The sequence below is a fragment of the Leucopleurus acutus genome (genome assembly GCF_964270905.1).
Source record: "Leucopleurus acutus genome assembly, chromosome: 6".
Taxonomy (NCBI): domain Eukaryota; kingdom Metazoa; phylum Chordata; class Mammalia; order Artiodactyla; family Delphinidae; genus Leucopleurus; species Leucopleurus acutus.
In genome coordinates, this window is record NC_139149.1 from 99,461,622 (window position 1) to 99,477,806 (window position 16,185).

At 46.2% G+C, this 16,185-nt stretch overlaps 1 protein-coding gene across 1 annotated transcript; it reads left to right on the plus strand.

The window, feature by feature from the left end:
- Window positions 1-3,229: 3,229 nt before the first annotated feature.
- Window positions 3,230-14,328, plus strand: CXCR2 (C-X-C motif chemokine receptor 2; the record flags this gene model as incomplete). The annotated part of the gene is made up of 3 exons (XM_082840713.1): window positions 3,230-3,273; window positions 5,060-5,142; window positions 13,155-14,328. The coding sequence occupies 3 exons, from the start codon at window positions 3,230-3,232 to the stop codon at window positions 14,132-14,134; spliced, it is 1,107 nt and encodes a 368-aa protein (XP_082696839.1). The 3' UTR covers window positions 14,135-14,328.
- Between the last annotated feature and the right edge of the window lie 1,857 nt (window positions 14,329-16,185).

Sequence of the window (16,185 nt, forward strand, 5' to 3'; positions counted from 1 at the left end):
GGTAACCACTTACTTGCTTTCTGTCATTAGAGACTAGTTTGCATTTTCTAGAATTTTGTATAAATGGAATCATACAGTATATACTCCTTATTATCTGCCCTCTTTCACTTGGCATAATTATTTTATCATCCGTGTTGTAGCATATATCAAGTTCCTTTTTACTGTTGAGTAGTATTCCACTGCATGGATATATCCCAATTTATTTACACATTCACCTGTTGTTGATACTTGGATTGTTTCTAATTCCAGGCTATTACAAATAAGTTTCCCATCTTCACCTGTGTACAAATCTTTGTATAGACATATACCTTTATTCCTCTTGAGTAAATGCCTAGGAAATGAAATGGCGAGGTGGTATGGTAGGTGTATGTTTAACTTTTAAGAAATGGCTGAGGGCTTCCCTGATGGCGCAGCGGTTGGGAGTCTGCCTGCCGATGCAGGGGACACGGGTTCGTGCCCTGGTCTGGGAAGATCCCACATGCCGTGGAGCGGCTGGGCCCGTGAGCCATGGCCTCTGAGCCTGCGCTTCCGGAGGCTGTGCTCCGCAGCGGGAGAGGCCACAACAGTGAGAGGCCCGCGTACCACAAAAAAAAAAAAAAAGAAAAAAAGAAATGGCTGAGTTATTTCCCAAAGAGATTGTACGTTGTACCTTCCCACCAAGGGAGTGTGGGAGTCCCAGTTACTCCCCAGGGTGTCTGGTTTGGTGGGCAGGAGGGGAGGCTTGAGCCTGTCTGCCCTTCCCTTCCAACCACTATGCTGACTTGATGGGTCCCAAGTTGTGAGCACCCAGAAGAAGGGGCTGATCTAGGTAACTCTCTATGCAGTGCTTACTCAGCTAGACTTTAATATTAAAGACAGTTGATGAGGACTCGTTTAGCTCCATGGTACAAGATCATATCCCCCGACTGCCCAAGAAGTCTTACACGAATTATGATCATTCAGTGGTCACCCAGTTGTGGTGCTATTGACAACGCTGTTTCAGAAGAAGTGTGGGCCCCACTGTATGACAAGGTGATTAGCTGCCCTAGCTGGGCTCCAGGGCAGACTTTGTGGTCCCCAAGAGGCATGCATGCTATCTCTGTCCCCTCTGCCTCACGCAGACTGCCAAAGCCTCTGCCAAAGCCTCTGCAGCGGTTGGGCAACCCTGTCAATCTGACCAGAGCCCATGCACCGCCCCTTGGGGTAGGCCGCCCAAAGTTGCATCCCATTACCATCTCAAGAGGAAGAGTTTTGTAACAGCAGTTCCTGCCCTGGAGAGCTGGTGAGAACTTCTCCTTATCAAAGGCAGTGAGGAGGTGGGGGGCAGGGATGGCGGGAGTAAGGGGCAGAGCTGGGGCTCCCGGAGCAATCAAGGCAATAGAATCACCCCTGCCCTAAAGGACAGCGGCCCCTTTCTGGAGGTTCGACTTGCTCAGACACTTTTATTAGGGCAGGTTCTTATTACTGCAGAATACATCATATTCTAATAGGAACTCCAGCATGGAGTTCAGACTTACCTGAGGAACTGATGGGGGAGAGGGGACCTAGCTGAAGCCTATGTTCTACGAGGTAGCAAGATGCTCCTGGACAAGAACTCAGGAGGAAATCAGGGGCCAGGAATGGGGGAGCTTGACCTTCACCCCCTGTTTGGGAGGGATGGAAGGGCAATGCTGAAGACCAGCCTCTAGCTCAACACTGCCCCCCAAGGAGTCCCCACCAGGTCCAATGGAGAGCACAGAAGCTCCACAAAGATATTGGGAAGCTCATTAGACTCTGGGGACCCTCCGGCAGAAGGTTCCACAAGGCTCACCATAGACTATCCCAGAGCGTGGCACTGAAAGGGCACCAGTTCCCCAGTGGTGAGTCCAGAGCACACGTCTAGCCCAGAAGTACCAGAGGAGCACCTGGGGGACACCTCCAACAGACTCTCCCAAATTCCTGGGGCGCATTCTACAGGGGGGGTAAGCCCTGCATGAACACACGGGGTCTGAAACAGTGCAATCTGGGTTATGGCTGTTGATGTGCCTTCATTTGTGCTCACAAGCTGGGGGTGCCCTGGGAAATATGGGCGACATAATTATTTCTTTAAATTAGATGTCACTCGGATGAACTAACGTACATTGGTTTCCTCACTTTGTCAGTTCATTCAGTGCTCAACAAAATGATATCAAGCACCTAGGGTTTGCCAAACACTGTGTGTGTCTGGTTTGGGGAGACGAAAATTTCATATCTATATCTCTATCTCTATCTATATATATGAAATCCCTGCTTTCAAGAACCTCACATCAAGGAGGAGGAAGCAGCCAAACTGATGATTGTAAGTCCCCGAAATTGGCGCCATTGTAGAGGCAAGCCCGGGGGACGCAGAGGAGCACGGAGGGGGGCGGCAATGCATGGAGGTGACGCCTGGGCTGAACTGGACAGCAGAGAGAGCTGGCCGGCCCAAGAGGGTGGGGATGAGGAAAAGGGAAATGAGTGCCAAGGCCCAAGCGCAACCAGAACAGCTCTGAGGGGGAGCTGCAGGTCGTTCCCTGTGGCCAGAGTTAAGGATACAAGAGGGCATGGCCTGAAATAAGGCTGGAGAAGCACACAGGGTCAGATGCAGGGGCGCCAGGTGCCACAGCAGGAATTTGACTCTGCCTGAGGGCAACGGGAGTCTTTGAAGGGTTGCAAGAGGGAAAGAGGGTGATCAAATTCACTTTTTTTTTTTTTTTGGCCACACCATGCGGCTTGTGGGATCTTATTTCCCCAATCAGGGAACCCAGGCCCACCACAGTGAAAGCGCCGAGTCTTAACCACTGGACTACCAGGTAATTCCCTCAAATTCCCATTTTAGGAAGATGGTTCTGGTAGAGAGTGGGGGATGGATTGAGGGAGGAAAGACTTGACACAGAGAGCATTTGGGAAAATAGTGGTCTGGTAGTGTTGGTAATAGAAGTAGCAGCAGCCACCAACAGTGCCAAGCACCATGCTAACTGCTTTATAGATATAGACTCATTTAATCCACATGACAATTCTATGCAGTGGGTGCTCCCATTATCCCCATTTTACAGATGATGAAACTGAGTCCCGTGAGATGAAATAACTTGCCTGAGGTCTACAACCACTGACATTGCTGGGATCCTAACACAGACAGTCTAGCTCTGAAATCACAGCCATCCCATGACAAACGCAGTAGTTTAGGCAAGAGAAAATAAAGCAGAACCTAACACCATCAGTGAAGACGGTAAGGAAGAGATAATCAAGAGAGATGTTAAGGAGATGGCGTTCGTGGAGAGGAAGAGCAAGGCAAGCGTGAGGGGCACGCCTGTTTCTGGGTTAAGGAGGAGGGGCACCCGTGTCAGGGAATTCCGTGAGACCGGTTTTCTACATGGTGAGTTTGCAGCATCTGTGGGACCTCAGGGGAGATTCAGGAAGTGATTAAATGTAAGAATTTGAGCTTAAAGAGAAGCTTAGAAGAGAAGCTGGGAACTATAGGTGTAGGAGACACTGGCACATACTGGGTTGGGGCTGAAGCCAAGGAGGCAGGAGGACTAGTCTAGGGAGAACAGGTAGAGAAGAGGACCAAGGCAGACTCTGAGGAACATGCCTATTTGAGGAATGAATTGAGAAAAAAAGTAACAAATAAGACCAAGAGAAGTTCTCTGAGCAATAAGAAAACAATGGGATCAGTGGGGTTAAATGGTTCAGAGATCAAATAAGATAAGGCTTGAACAGTATCCATTGCACCGTAAATACAGTTAAAAAGCATACTGCAGGCTGGGAGAAGGTATTTTACCATGATTGACAAGTATGAGACAGTATGAGTAGACAGGGTAACAGGCCCTTTCATAAACTGGTAATAGGAGAATACACTGCAACAGTCTTTTTGAAGTGCAATGAGTAGTATTTATCAACATGCACAGTTATGACCCAGCAAAATTATACTTAAGCTACTGAAACACTCGTACAAGTTTCCAAAGACCAATATCCAAAAATGTTCATAGTGAGAACCTAAATATTCATCTATAAGGTAATTATCAAATAAGTCAGGTATGTCCTTGCCATGGGCCATTATGTCATCACTGAAAAGAGTAAGATGGATCTATATGTACTGATGTGAAATAGGTACGTGATACATTGTTAAAGTGCAGAACAATATAACTAGTTAAATAGTATTTTATTAAAGAAGGAAAAAACATGTTTGTATGTGCATGGGGGAAGTCTGGAAAAATATTCACAAGATACAGGTGAACAGAAGGATGGAAGAGAATCACATTTTAATTTATATGCTTTTTACCACCTGCTTTCTTTACAATATTCACAGTTTATTTTTATAATATTAAAACAGCTTTATTTAAGAAAAGAGTTTACTGGATTTAGCAACCCTAGGTCACTGGGAACATTGGCAAAAGCTGTTTCCTCAGTACAGTGGGCAGGAAGCTGGTTACAGTGGGTTGAACAGGGAACAAGAAGTTGGCAAAGTGGAAAAGGCAACTGCTCACTGCTTTTTCAAGAAGCTTGCCTGTGAAATGGAGGGCCCAGGGGGAGTGGTCGCTAAAGGAGTTCTAGAACAGAGGAAGGGAGAGAAAGACATAGGCAAGTTCAGGGAAAGAGGTGGTTGAGAAGCAGAGGGTGCACAAGGCACGACCTTCAAGGACGTGAGGTGCAGTGGGGTCCCACAGCCAGGTGCAGGACCGAAAGAGAAGGAAGGATACTTCTCACGCTGCTCCTAGAAGGAAGGAAGAAAGGGTACACACAAATTCAGGCTTACGTGTCAGCTGGGGGCTGGGGTTGCCTGCATCTCCCTTGTAAAGAAGGAAGTGTACGTTGAAAACGAGACAGAGGTCAACTAGGTAAACCTCCACCTTCAGACTGGCAGACTCTTGCAGAAGCCATTAGACAAGAAGGCATGAAAATTCCCAGCTCTCATTACACAATTGCCAGGAGGAGGCTTGGCCTTCAGTCAGAGTCCCAGAACAGACCTCGTTGCTCCTCTGCAGGAACACCTCCCCTGGTGGGCCTCCTGGATTTCCCCCTCAGCAGCCCTGGGTCAGAACTTTCCATGTAAAGGCTGCTTTGCTTTTTTCCTGTCCAACAGGTGTGACAGCTCTCAAGCCCTGAGTCACAGAGGAGGCATCAGTGGCCACTCCAATAACACAGCAGCTGTAGCAGCAACAACAGGTAGGTGAGCAGTTCGGTCTTCGGGCTGCTGGGGACTATTTCTGATAGAAGGAATTTGGAAACTTCAGTCTCCTCCTTTGAGTCCCCTGAGAACTGAAGTGGTGAATTGCAGGAACAAAATAAGTCTGCACCAAGACAGCACGGTACAAATGAACTTTCTACAGTAATGGAAATGTCCTGTATCTGCACTGTCCAATATGGTAGCCACTAGTCACATGTAGCTATTGAGCACTTAAAATGAGAAACTAAATTTTTATTTTATTTTAATCAATTTAAATTTAAGGGACTTCCGTGGTGGTGCAGTGGTTAAGAATCTGCCTGCCAATGCAGGGGACACGGGTTCGAGCCCTGGTCCAGGAAGATCCCACATGCTGCAGAGCAACTAAGCCCGTGTGCCACAACTACTGAACCTGCATGCCACAACTACTGAAGCTCACGTGCCTAGAGCCTGAGCTCTGCAACAAGAGAAGCCATCACATTGAGAAGCCTGCACACAACAACGAAGAGTAGCCCCCGCTAGCCACAACTAGAGAAAGCCTGCGTGCAGCAACGAAGACCCAACGCAGCCAAAAATAAATAAATTTTTTAAGTGCACAGTATAATGCCCTTTAAATATAAATATGAAGTGCATTTACAAACATATTAAATTTAAGTAGCCACATGTGGCTAATCTCATTTTCCAGGGGACCACATTGAGGCACAGAGAGAAATGACCTGCCCAAGCTCACCCTGACCATTAACAGCAGAACCAGGACTGGATGCCGGTTCTGTATTCACCCCACCATTGGTAGGCCTGCTGTGGGCTCAGTGGAAATGAAATCAATCTAATGAAAATCAAGAAGTAGGATGGTTAGGAAATGTCAAATCTGGGCTGTCCTTTGCACACCCAGTTGTCTGGGACAGAGAAGTACTTAGTGGAGCTCAGCCCCACACAGCAGTGGACACAATAGCAGATTTGAAGTCAGATTAAAAAAAAAAAAAAGTCTCAAAAACTGCTTAAAAGTCAGTTCATCTGCGTCACTCTAGGTAAGTTGCCTAACTCCGGAGTCTTAGTTTCCTCATTCAGGAAGTGCACACTCCATGGGGTTGTTGTGAGGATTAAATGATACAGATTCTGAAAAGCACTTTCCCTGGAAGCTAGGCCTTAGCAGGCACTCAACGTTAGAGCTCATGTGACTATTGCTAGTCAGGTTAAAGCAAATTAAGATGTACCTGGAAGTCAGCCCCGAAAGCAGACCCGATGCTTTCTCTTGCTTGGGGATGTAGTGGGAGAGAACCCATGCTTAGTTAATTATTTCAGTAATAATAATCACAACAATAAATGCTAACATCGTGCTTTATATGTGTCTTAAGGTCTTTACAGGTAATCCCCCATTTCATCCTCAGCACAACCCAGTTAGTTAGATTCTATCATTGGCCTCATTTTACAGATGAGTAAACTGAGACTCAGAAAGGAAAAGTCGCTTGCCCAGAGTTGCTAGGCTAGCAGAGTTCTTAACTGCTGTTCTCATGGCCTCTCTCTGTGTGTCCTGGGCCTTTGCCTGGGTTTAGCATCACCTGGCAAGGAGTCACTGTGTTCTCCACCATGGAAAAGAGAAAGGTGACAAAGAACGTTTGCTAAATAGCTAGACTCAAAGGCTCTTTCCTAGGGGTAGGCAGCTTAGATGAGTTTGCCACAGGCTTTGAGCACTGTGTGGGCCCTGGGATGCATGGAGCAACAGGTCAGGGTAAGGAGTAGTGGAGGGGACTGAGGCATCAATCACTGGGGTGGGGGCTTAGGAGGGAGCAGTGAATTAGTGTTCACTGCTGTGCCTGGATTTATCCTTTCAATTATTATCAACAGCAAATGTGACAAAATATATTCTTGGTGTCACTCAACACTGTTTTCAAAAATGTATTTGAACTTGGGTGGGATTTTAACTTTTACCAAATGGCTTTCTTTCCAAATTAGATGGTCTTGGTTCCAAAGGTAGTAGCTACTGCAGATCCAATTCCAAGTGGACAAGCTAAGAAAAAATAGCAATGCCCTAAGAAAGGCATGCGGTCAGAGCAGATGGTTGGGGAGGGAGGTGAAAGACCAGGTGAGGTGGAACCGGGCCCCCATTTGGGGATGGGAGTTCTCAAAGGGGTGTGGCATGGAGAAGGAATCTGTGAGGCTTTAAGGATGCCCAGGGTGAATGGGGTGGAGACAAGAGGCATTAAGTCCAGGGAAGAAAGCCACCAGATGCACCAGAAGCTAGTTCCGTTTCTGTTGCCTTAAAGAGCTGTTCCCCTTTGAGATGGGAAAGATGTTTAAGAGCAGTAGTGCTGCTGGGTTGTAAGCGTGGGGTGCCCGAGACAGCTGGATTGTGGGGAGAGTCAGACAGGGTGGCTGAAAGAGCCAGGGGCTGCTGAGCTCAGGGCAAAGATAAGAGAAATCCGTGCCGTCCTGGGCCAACTACTTCCTTTGGGTGGGCCTCAGTTTCCTCATCTGTGAAATGGAAAGATTGGCTAGAAAACCCCACAGGCCCCTTCCCAGTGTGAACTCTGCCAGTTAATAAAATGACTACTAGTTATCAAAGAGTTGACCTGGGAATTAATTATTCAAGCTATCAAAGGCATCCCACACCCTCAGGGGCTCCACCCCAGAGTTGAGCAATCTAATCCACCACTCACTTCCTCCACTGTGTTCTCACCACCGCCGCCCTTTGTGTCAGGCACATCTGCATTCCTGGAGGTGTCCCACAGGTGACAAGCCCAGAATCCTGGTAAGTCTTGGAACACCCTTCCAGAATGTCTCTGTTCTCTGTCCCCCCTTGACACCCAGCCTCCATTTATCCCCTCCATTTATCCCCACACTCCTCAGTCTCTCCATTCTTTCTCTAGGCCTCCCTATCCCCAAAGGGAGAGGTTCTGCCCCTCTTCCCTACACCTCTGTCCAACAAGCACCTAGGGCAACTGGCTGCCCACCGCCTTCTCTTGCGGACCCAGCCGGCTCTCCCTGCCTTGGCTAGGATTGGGTCAGAGGAAGATCCAGATACTACTGAGGCCCTCTTCCCCTATATTAAATGTAAATATGTGTGGATTATATTTCTAGAGAGAAAGGACCCTGGAATTGTATACAAATAACCTTGAATTTGTTGTTGTTATTATTGTGTTGCCGTTGTTAAAAAGATTGCCTTAAATGTTTGGGCTTTTGTCAATGTAGCATTTTCATGAAGTAAATTAGAATCATCCTTTCCATGAGTTTTTGAACTATCATGAGTCATTAAGGGGCTGGGAGTTTCATTCACTGAGGGGATCTCCTGCTCGGTTACCGAGAACATGACTGGGTGGTCAGCAGGGGCCAGTCAGTTCAAGGGCATTTGGTTTCTGATTCCTGTAAGGGCTGTTTCTCTCGTTCTGGGTCTAAGGAATAGCAAAGAAAGCAATGCACAAAACATCAAACAATGGGAGCGAACCAGAGCCAGGTTAACTTCATGATATCTCAAGAACTTAGCTTACAGCTATATTTGTTACATGAGCTGTGATTTTTTTTTTTTCTTTTTTTTTTGTGAGAAGTATATCTGTAGACTGAAAATAGCGTGTGAAGCCATTCACACCTAGTTGGAATCCGGGCTGCGGCACTAAGAGACTCTGTGACCACAGGCTGGTTTCTGAGCCTTGCTGTGACTGTCTATTTATAACTGCCGAACGAGACCATGTACCTGTGAGGCACAAAGTGGGTCTCAGATGTGTATCTCCCTTCCCTTAGTTTCTCCCTTTAACATCAAAACATCCTCACCAGAGACTGGTAAATTAAAAACCAAACAAACAACAACGAAACATTCCCCTCCCTCACCCTCCAGTGGCTGGAGGTCATTGCCCTGGCCTGGTTCCCGTTTCTGAGTTCTCTACCTTCTGTCCTAACTTGCATGGTCTCCCTCTGCACCCTGAAGCTGAGCCTTCACGTCTGGGAGCGGGAGTTCGCCCGCACACCTCCGGCCCAGCTCCGGCACAGCCGAGCGCTGGATTATCCAGAATGAGGACTTGTCTGTGAAACATGCTTCGCTGTTGCTGCTTCTTCTGAGAGGCAGCTTCTGCGGCTGCTGCAGCTCTGCCTTCTCGCGGCCAATGCTTGTAAATGTGGGGTTCTCCTCTCTAAGGGCACAAGCTCTCTGCACCCATCATGCTCTGTAACCACTCGCAAAGGTGGTCTTCTCTTAGGTCATGGGTTCCCTTAAGAACATCTCTGATCATCTGCTCCCGGAAGTGACCCACCTTGTGACTTCATTAGACATTACCCTGGGCTTCTGAGCAAACTTGCTCTTGACCTTGGGGCTGCAGAGTCAGTGATTTCACGCAGGTTTTGTCAGCACCACTGGCTGAGCCAGCTGTACTATCCACCTCTCTCACTACCGTCCCTGCCTCCTGGCCAGACTGGGCCCCATCCTTATCATCACATCGTTTAGGTTCACAGACTGATCTAATCTGCTCTATCTGTGGTACCCGTGTGCTGAGAAGGCAATTTATCTGGCTCCCATCACTTAGGGGAGAAATACCTTCTCAGGAAGGTGAAGGCTAAGAATTCTCTCACTCTAGGGAAAAGGGGCATTGTTTCTCCAGTTTCCCTAACCTCACTTAGCTTTTTTTGCTATGTATGATTGACAGTAACAGTTTCTTCTGCTAAAGAGAAAAGCTTCCTAGGACCTTTGTTGTTGTTGATGATGATGATGATATTGTTGTTTTAATATTTGTGTTTCCTTTGCAAGCCTATATATCTTTGATTAATCTTTTTTAATTGAGATATAATTCACATACTATAAAAGTCATCTTATGTGCATACACACACACACACACACACACACACACACAGAGGAATACTACTCATCCATAAAAAAGAATGAAAAAATGTCATTTGCAGCAACATGGATGGACCTAGAAATTATCGTACTAAGTGAAGTAAGTCAGACAGAGAAAGACAAATATCATGATATCACTTATATGTGGAATCTAAAAAAATGATACAAATGAACTTATTTAGAAAACAGAAAGAGACTCACAGACATTGAAAACAAATTTATGGTTACCAAAGGGGAAATGGAGGGGAAAGGGATGGATTAGGAGTTTGGGATTAACGGATACACACTACTGTGTGTAGAATGGATAAACAACAGGGACCTATTGCATAGCATGGGGAACTATATTCAGTGTCTTGTGATAACCTATAATGGAAAAGAATCTGAAGGAGAATGTAATGTGTATGTGTAACTGAGTCACTTTGCTGTGCACCTGAAACTAACACAACATTGTAAATCAACTATACTTCAATAAAAAATTTTTTAGAAAAAAAAGTCACCAATTTACAGTATACAATTCAGTGAGGTTTTGTATACAGATGGTCCCCAATTTACAAGGGTTCAACTTAAAATTTTTCAACTTTATGATGGTGCAAAAGTGATACGCCTTAGCTAGAAGCTGTACTTCGAATTTTGAATTTTGATCTTTTCCCAGGCTAGCAATGTACAATAGGATACTTTCTCATGATGCTGGGCAGCGGCCATGCAATCATGAGGATAAACAACCGATACACTTACAGCCATTCTTTACCCATACAAGCAACCATTCTATTTTTCACTTTCAGTATAGTATTCAATAAATTACTTGAGGTATTCCACACTTTATTGTAAAATAGGTTTTGTATTAGATGATTTTGCACAACTGTAGGCTAATGTAAGTGTTCTGAGCACATACAAGGTAAGCTAGGCTACTCTATGATGTTCAGTAGGTTAGGTGTATTAAAAGCATTTTCGACTTAGGATATTTTCAACTTATGATAGGTTTACTGGGACATCACCCCATCATAAGTTGAGGAAGATCTATATTCACAAAATTACATAATCATTGCCACTGTCTAATTCCAGAGCACTTTCATCACCCCAAAAAGAAACCCTGTACTCAGTAACACTCCCCCGCCCCCAGCCCCTGGCAACCACTAATCTACTTTTTGTCTCTAACAATTTGCCTCTTCTGGACATTTCGCATACATGGAATCATACAGTATGAAGCCTTTTTTGTCTGGCTTTTTTCACTTAGAATAATGTTTTCAAGGTTCATCCATGTTGTAGCCTGTATCAGTACTTCATTAATTTTTTTTTTTTTTTTTTTTTTTTTTTGGCGGTACGCGGGCCTCTCACTGCTGTGGCCTCTCCCATTGTGGAGCACAGGCTCCGGACGTGCAGGCTCAGTGGCCATGGCTCACGGGCCCAGCCGCTTCATGGCATGTGGGATCTTCCGGGACTGGGGCACGAACCCGCGTCCCCTACATCAGCAGGTGGACTCTCAACCACTGTGCCACCAGGGAAGCCGTTCATTAATTTTTATGATTGAATAATGTTCCCTTGTATGTGTATGCCACAATTTGCTTGTCTGTGTATCAGCTGATGGACATTTGGATTACTTCCACTTTTTCGCTGCATGCTGCTAAGAATATTCACGTATAAGTTTTTGTGCAGACGTATGTGTTCTATTCTCTTGGGTATACTAGGAGTGGAATCACTGGGTCGTATGGTAACTCTACATTTAGCTTTCTTAACAACTGCCAAACCGTTTTCCAAAGCAACTGCACCATTTTACATTCCCACCAGCAATGTATGAGGGGTTCAACTTCTTCACATCCTCATCACCATCGTCATAGTCCTTCTTTTTAAATTATGATCATGCTAGTGAGTGTGAGGTAGGTCCTGAGCCTTTTTACTTTATGTTCTTCACTTTAACACTGGGTTCCATGTTGAGGTGGGCTACAGACTGGCATAGGGTAACAGGATGGCCATATCTTGTTATAAAGAAATGGTATGATGCTGATGTATTTTGTGGTTCAAAAGGAAGCTAATTCAGTAGCTGGTCACTTTACTTCCTCTTTGCAAACTGGGTTAATCTTTCAGGGTGGCTGCAGCTTCCCCCAAAAGAAGGCTCTCTGCTACCCCCATAACAAGGGCAGAGCCCACAGAGGTTAGCTAGGTGTGCTGGAGAGTCAGGTCTGGAAGAAGGCACTCACTAGCAAGGCAGGAAGGGTCCCCAGCAGGACTCAAAAGCCACCAAAACAAGGATCGTGTGTCTCCACCTGCCTTCTCTGCTGCCTGCTGCCCCTCTTCCTTAGGCTGGGAACGTACTGCCTTTCTCTGCTCACCCCTACATGGCAGAATATGCCTGTTCAGAGCTCCCAAGATAATCTGTTACATTTCCACCCATGTGGAGAATCAGTCAGCCACCTGCTTATGATTTTTAATATATTTTTTTCAAACTACATCAGTATGCCCAGAGCAGGCCCCACGCATCTCAGCAGAAAAATGCTGGGCTGTACTAGTGGAGTCAACTTTCTCTTAGCTCGAGCATCCTGAAACTCCACGCTGCTATCACTCAGACTGTTTTTCCAGAACACTTCTTTTAAAACACCTTTCAGAAAGTTGGACAAAGGGACTCATCTCTTAGGTTTATAGTCAAGCCTTGATGATCTTTTCCTAGGGATCTAACACAATTGGATTGCCTGCTTAGTCCCCCAGATGGAGAACTGGGTGGTACCTCATGTTTCTGACATTAAAATCAGCCTCAATAGTCAGAGATGCCCACCACCGAGGATCCGAGACATGTTCTGTAGGGATTATCCAAGGGGACGTTTCAACAATGGTTTGGGTGATAGCAGTGTTATGGAAAGCGATAGGAACGTCTCTCTGATGTTGAAGGGAACTAGACACTTTTTGTGAAATGTATCATTTTTTACTAAATATGTCTCCAAAACCTTAGTGCTCCGGCCATTCCTTGAAGTGAAAGTTACTTCCATGTAATATACAAGCTAACACAAAGAATCCTATCTAAATGTTGTGAGCAGACAGACTAGAATCTGGGGAGATGTATTGTGCGGTAACCCTCGTCTCTCTTCTCTAGGCCGGAAATTAAGTTTACTTCAAATATGGAAGGATTTAACTGGGAAAACTACAGTGACGAAGATTTTGGTAATTACAGTTACAACACTGACCTGCCCTCTATTCTACCAGACTCTGCCCCATGCCAGCCGGAATCTCTGGTTATCAACAAGTATGCCGTGGTCGTCATCTATGCCCTGGTCTTCCTGCTGAGCCTCCTGGGAAACTCCCTGGTGATGCTGGTCATCTTATACAGCCGGGTGGGCCGCTCCGTCACCGATGTCTACCTGCTGAACCTGGCCATGGCTGACCTGCTCTTTGCCCTGACCTTGCCTGTCTGGGCCACCTCCAAGGCAAAGGGCTGGATCTTTGGCACAGCCCTGTGCAAGGTGGTCTCACTCCTGAAGGAAGTCAACTTCTACAGTGGTATTCTACTGCTGGCCTGCATCAGCATGGACCGCTACCTGGCCATTGTCCATGCCACACGCATGCTGACCCAGAAGCGGCACTGGGTCAGGTTCATATGTTTAGGCATCTGGGTCCTGTCCTTGATCCTGGCCCTGCCCATCTTCGTCTTCCGAAGGGCCATCCACCCACCCTATTCCAGCCCAGTCTGCTACGAGGACATGGGTGCCAATACAACGAAGTGGCGGATGGTGATGCGGGTCCTGCCCCAGACCTTTGGCTTCCTGCTGCCCCTGCTGGTCATGCTCATCTGCTACGGACTCACCCTGCGCACGCTCTTTGCGGCCCACATGGGGCAGAAGCACCGGGCCATGCGGGTCATCTTTGCTGTCGTGCTCGTCTTCCTGCTCTGCTGGCTGCCCTACAACCTGGTCCTGGTTGCAGACACCCTCATGAGGGTCCGGGTGATCGCGGAGACCTGTGAGCGCCGCAATGACATCGGCCGGGCCCTGGATGCCACCGAGATCCTGGGCTTCCTCCACAGCTGCCTCAATCCTCTCATCTATGTCTTCGTTGGCCAGAAGTTTCGCCACGGACTCCTCAGGATCATGGCCATCCATGGCCTGGTCAGCAAGGAGTTCTTGGCCAAGGACGGCAGGCCTTCCTTCGTTGGCTCTTCTTCAGGGAACACCTCTACTACCCTCTGAGACCGCACGCAGGGCTCCTCCCTTCCCTTCAGCATCTGCCCCAAGCCGCATGTCCTCTGGCTGCTCACAGCCCTGTGTCCAGGCAGCCCCCCATTGTGGTTACAGGAAGTTGCTGAGGCCACATCCTTACTAGGCCCCCAGCTATGGATTCGAAAGTCCTGGCCCCCACCTCTTATCGTAATTACCATGTCAACTGATAGAGCTCAGTCCATCCTACCACTGAGACCACAGCACTCTGTCTTCTGGCATTCTTTGAAGATATTCTTTTAAGTGATTACAAAAAGTTCCCACCGTTGGGAGGCATTAGTGTCAAACACCATTGGTTGCTTCCCCAACTCTCCCTTTCCTTGCCGGCTAACGAAGTCCACTTCCCTTGAGAGAGGCTGAAAATGACAGATACTCACTTTCTCAGACTTCCTTAAGCCAGCAGTGGCCATATCATCTGGTTCTGATAAATAAGAATTAAAGGCAAATCGTGTGCTGGTAAATCACTTTCCTGGCGGAAAAAGTCTTGATTTGTAGCGTTTACCATGTTCTGTGGTGTAACTAAATGCTCCCACCATGACCGATTTCAAGGTGGCAGTGTTTAGCAGCAAGACCACAAGATCTAGAAAATGTAATAATCTGCTTTCACAAGCACACACGAACTGGCTTCAGTGCATCATTGCTTACGAAGTCTACTGAGGCCAGGAAACCCCTGGGAAGTATTCCTGATGTGAGAGAGAGAGAAAGGGAAACATATCTTTGGTTCTTGCTTTTGAATATGGTTATAGGATATGCTGTGTGGTGCCAAGGCAGCCACTTTGTGGAAATGAGATGAAAAGTATGCCCAACACACTCGAGCTGTTGGAGCCAAAGGATATAAAGAACCTGAGAGGACTTCCCTGGTGGCACAGTGGTTAAGAATCCACCTGCCAATGCAGGGGACACGGGTTCAAGCCCTGGTCCGGGAAGATCCCACATGCCACGGAGCAGCTAAGCCCATGCGCCACAACTACTGAGCCTGCGCTCTAGAGCCTGCAAGCCACAACTACTGAAACCCGTGCATCTAGAGCCAGTTCTCCACAACAAGAGAAGCCACTGCAATGAGAAGCCCACACACTGCAATGAAGAGTAGCCCCCGCTTGCTGCAACTAGAGAAAGCCCGCAAGCAGCAGCGAAGACCCAATGCACCAAAAATAAATTAATTAATTAATTTTTTAATAAAAAGAACCTGAGAATAAAGAGCCCAGAATAAACCTAAGCATAAACAGTTAAACGATTTCAACAAGGGTGCCAAGGCTATTCAATGGGGGAAATGACAGTCTTTCACCAAATTGTGCTGGGAAAATTAGATATCCACAGGCACAGAATGAAAGTGGACCCTCACCTTACACCATACACAAAAATTACCTCAAAACCGATCAAAGACCTAAAGTTAGAGCTAAAACTATAAAACTCTTAGAAGAAAACACAGAGGGAAATCTTCAGGTCATTGGATTTGGCAATGATTTCTTGGATATGACTCCAAAAACACAGGTAACAAAAGAAAAAGTAGTTTAATTGGACTGCATCAAAGTTGAAAACTTCTGTGCAGCAAAGAACACTATCAACAGAGTGAAAAGGCAAACCACAGAATGGGAGAAAACATTTGACATCGTATATCCTATAAGGGGTTAATATCCTTATAAAAAATTCCTACAACTCAGCAAAACACAAACAAACAAGCAAACAACCTAATTCAAAACTAGGCAAAAGAATTAGAGAATAAACATTTCTCCAAAGAACATAAACAAAGAGCTTATCACTAATAATTAGGAAAATGTAAATCAAAACCACAATGAGGTACCACTTCACACATATTATGATGACAATTATAAAGAAGAAAAAAAGAATGAAAGAAAGAAGAAAATAACAAGCACTGGCAAAGATACGACTACAACCCCTGTGCACTGATGGTGGGTATGTAAGATGGTGTAGCCACTGTGGAAAACAGTGTGACAGTTCATCCAAAAATTAAACACAGAATTACCTTATGATCCAGCAATTCTACTTCTAGGTGTATACCCAAA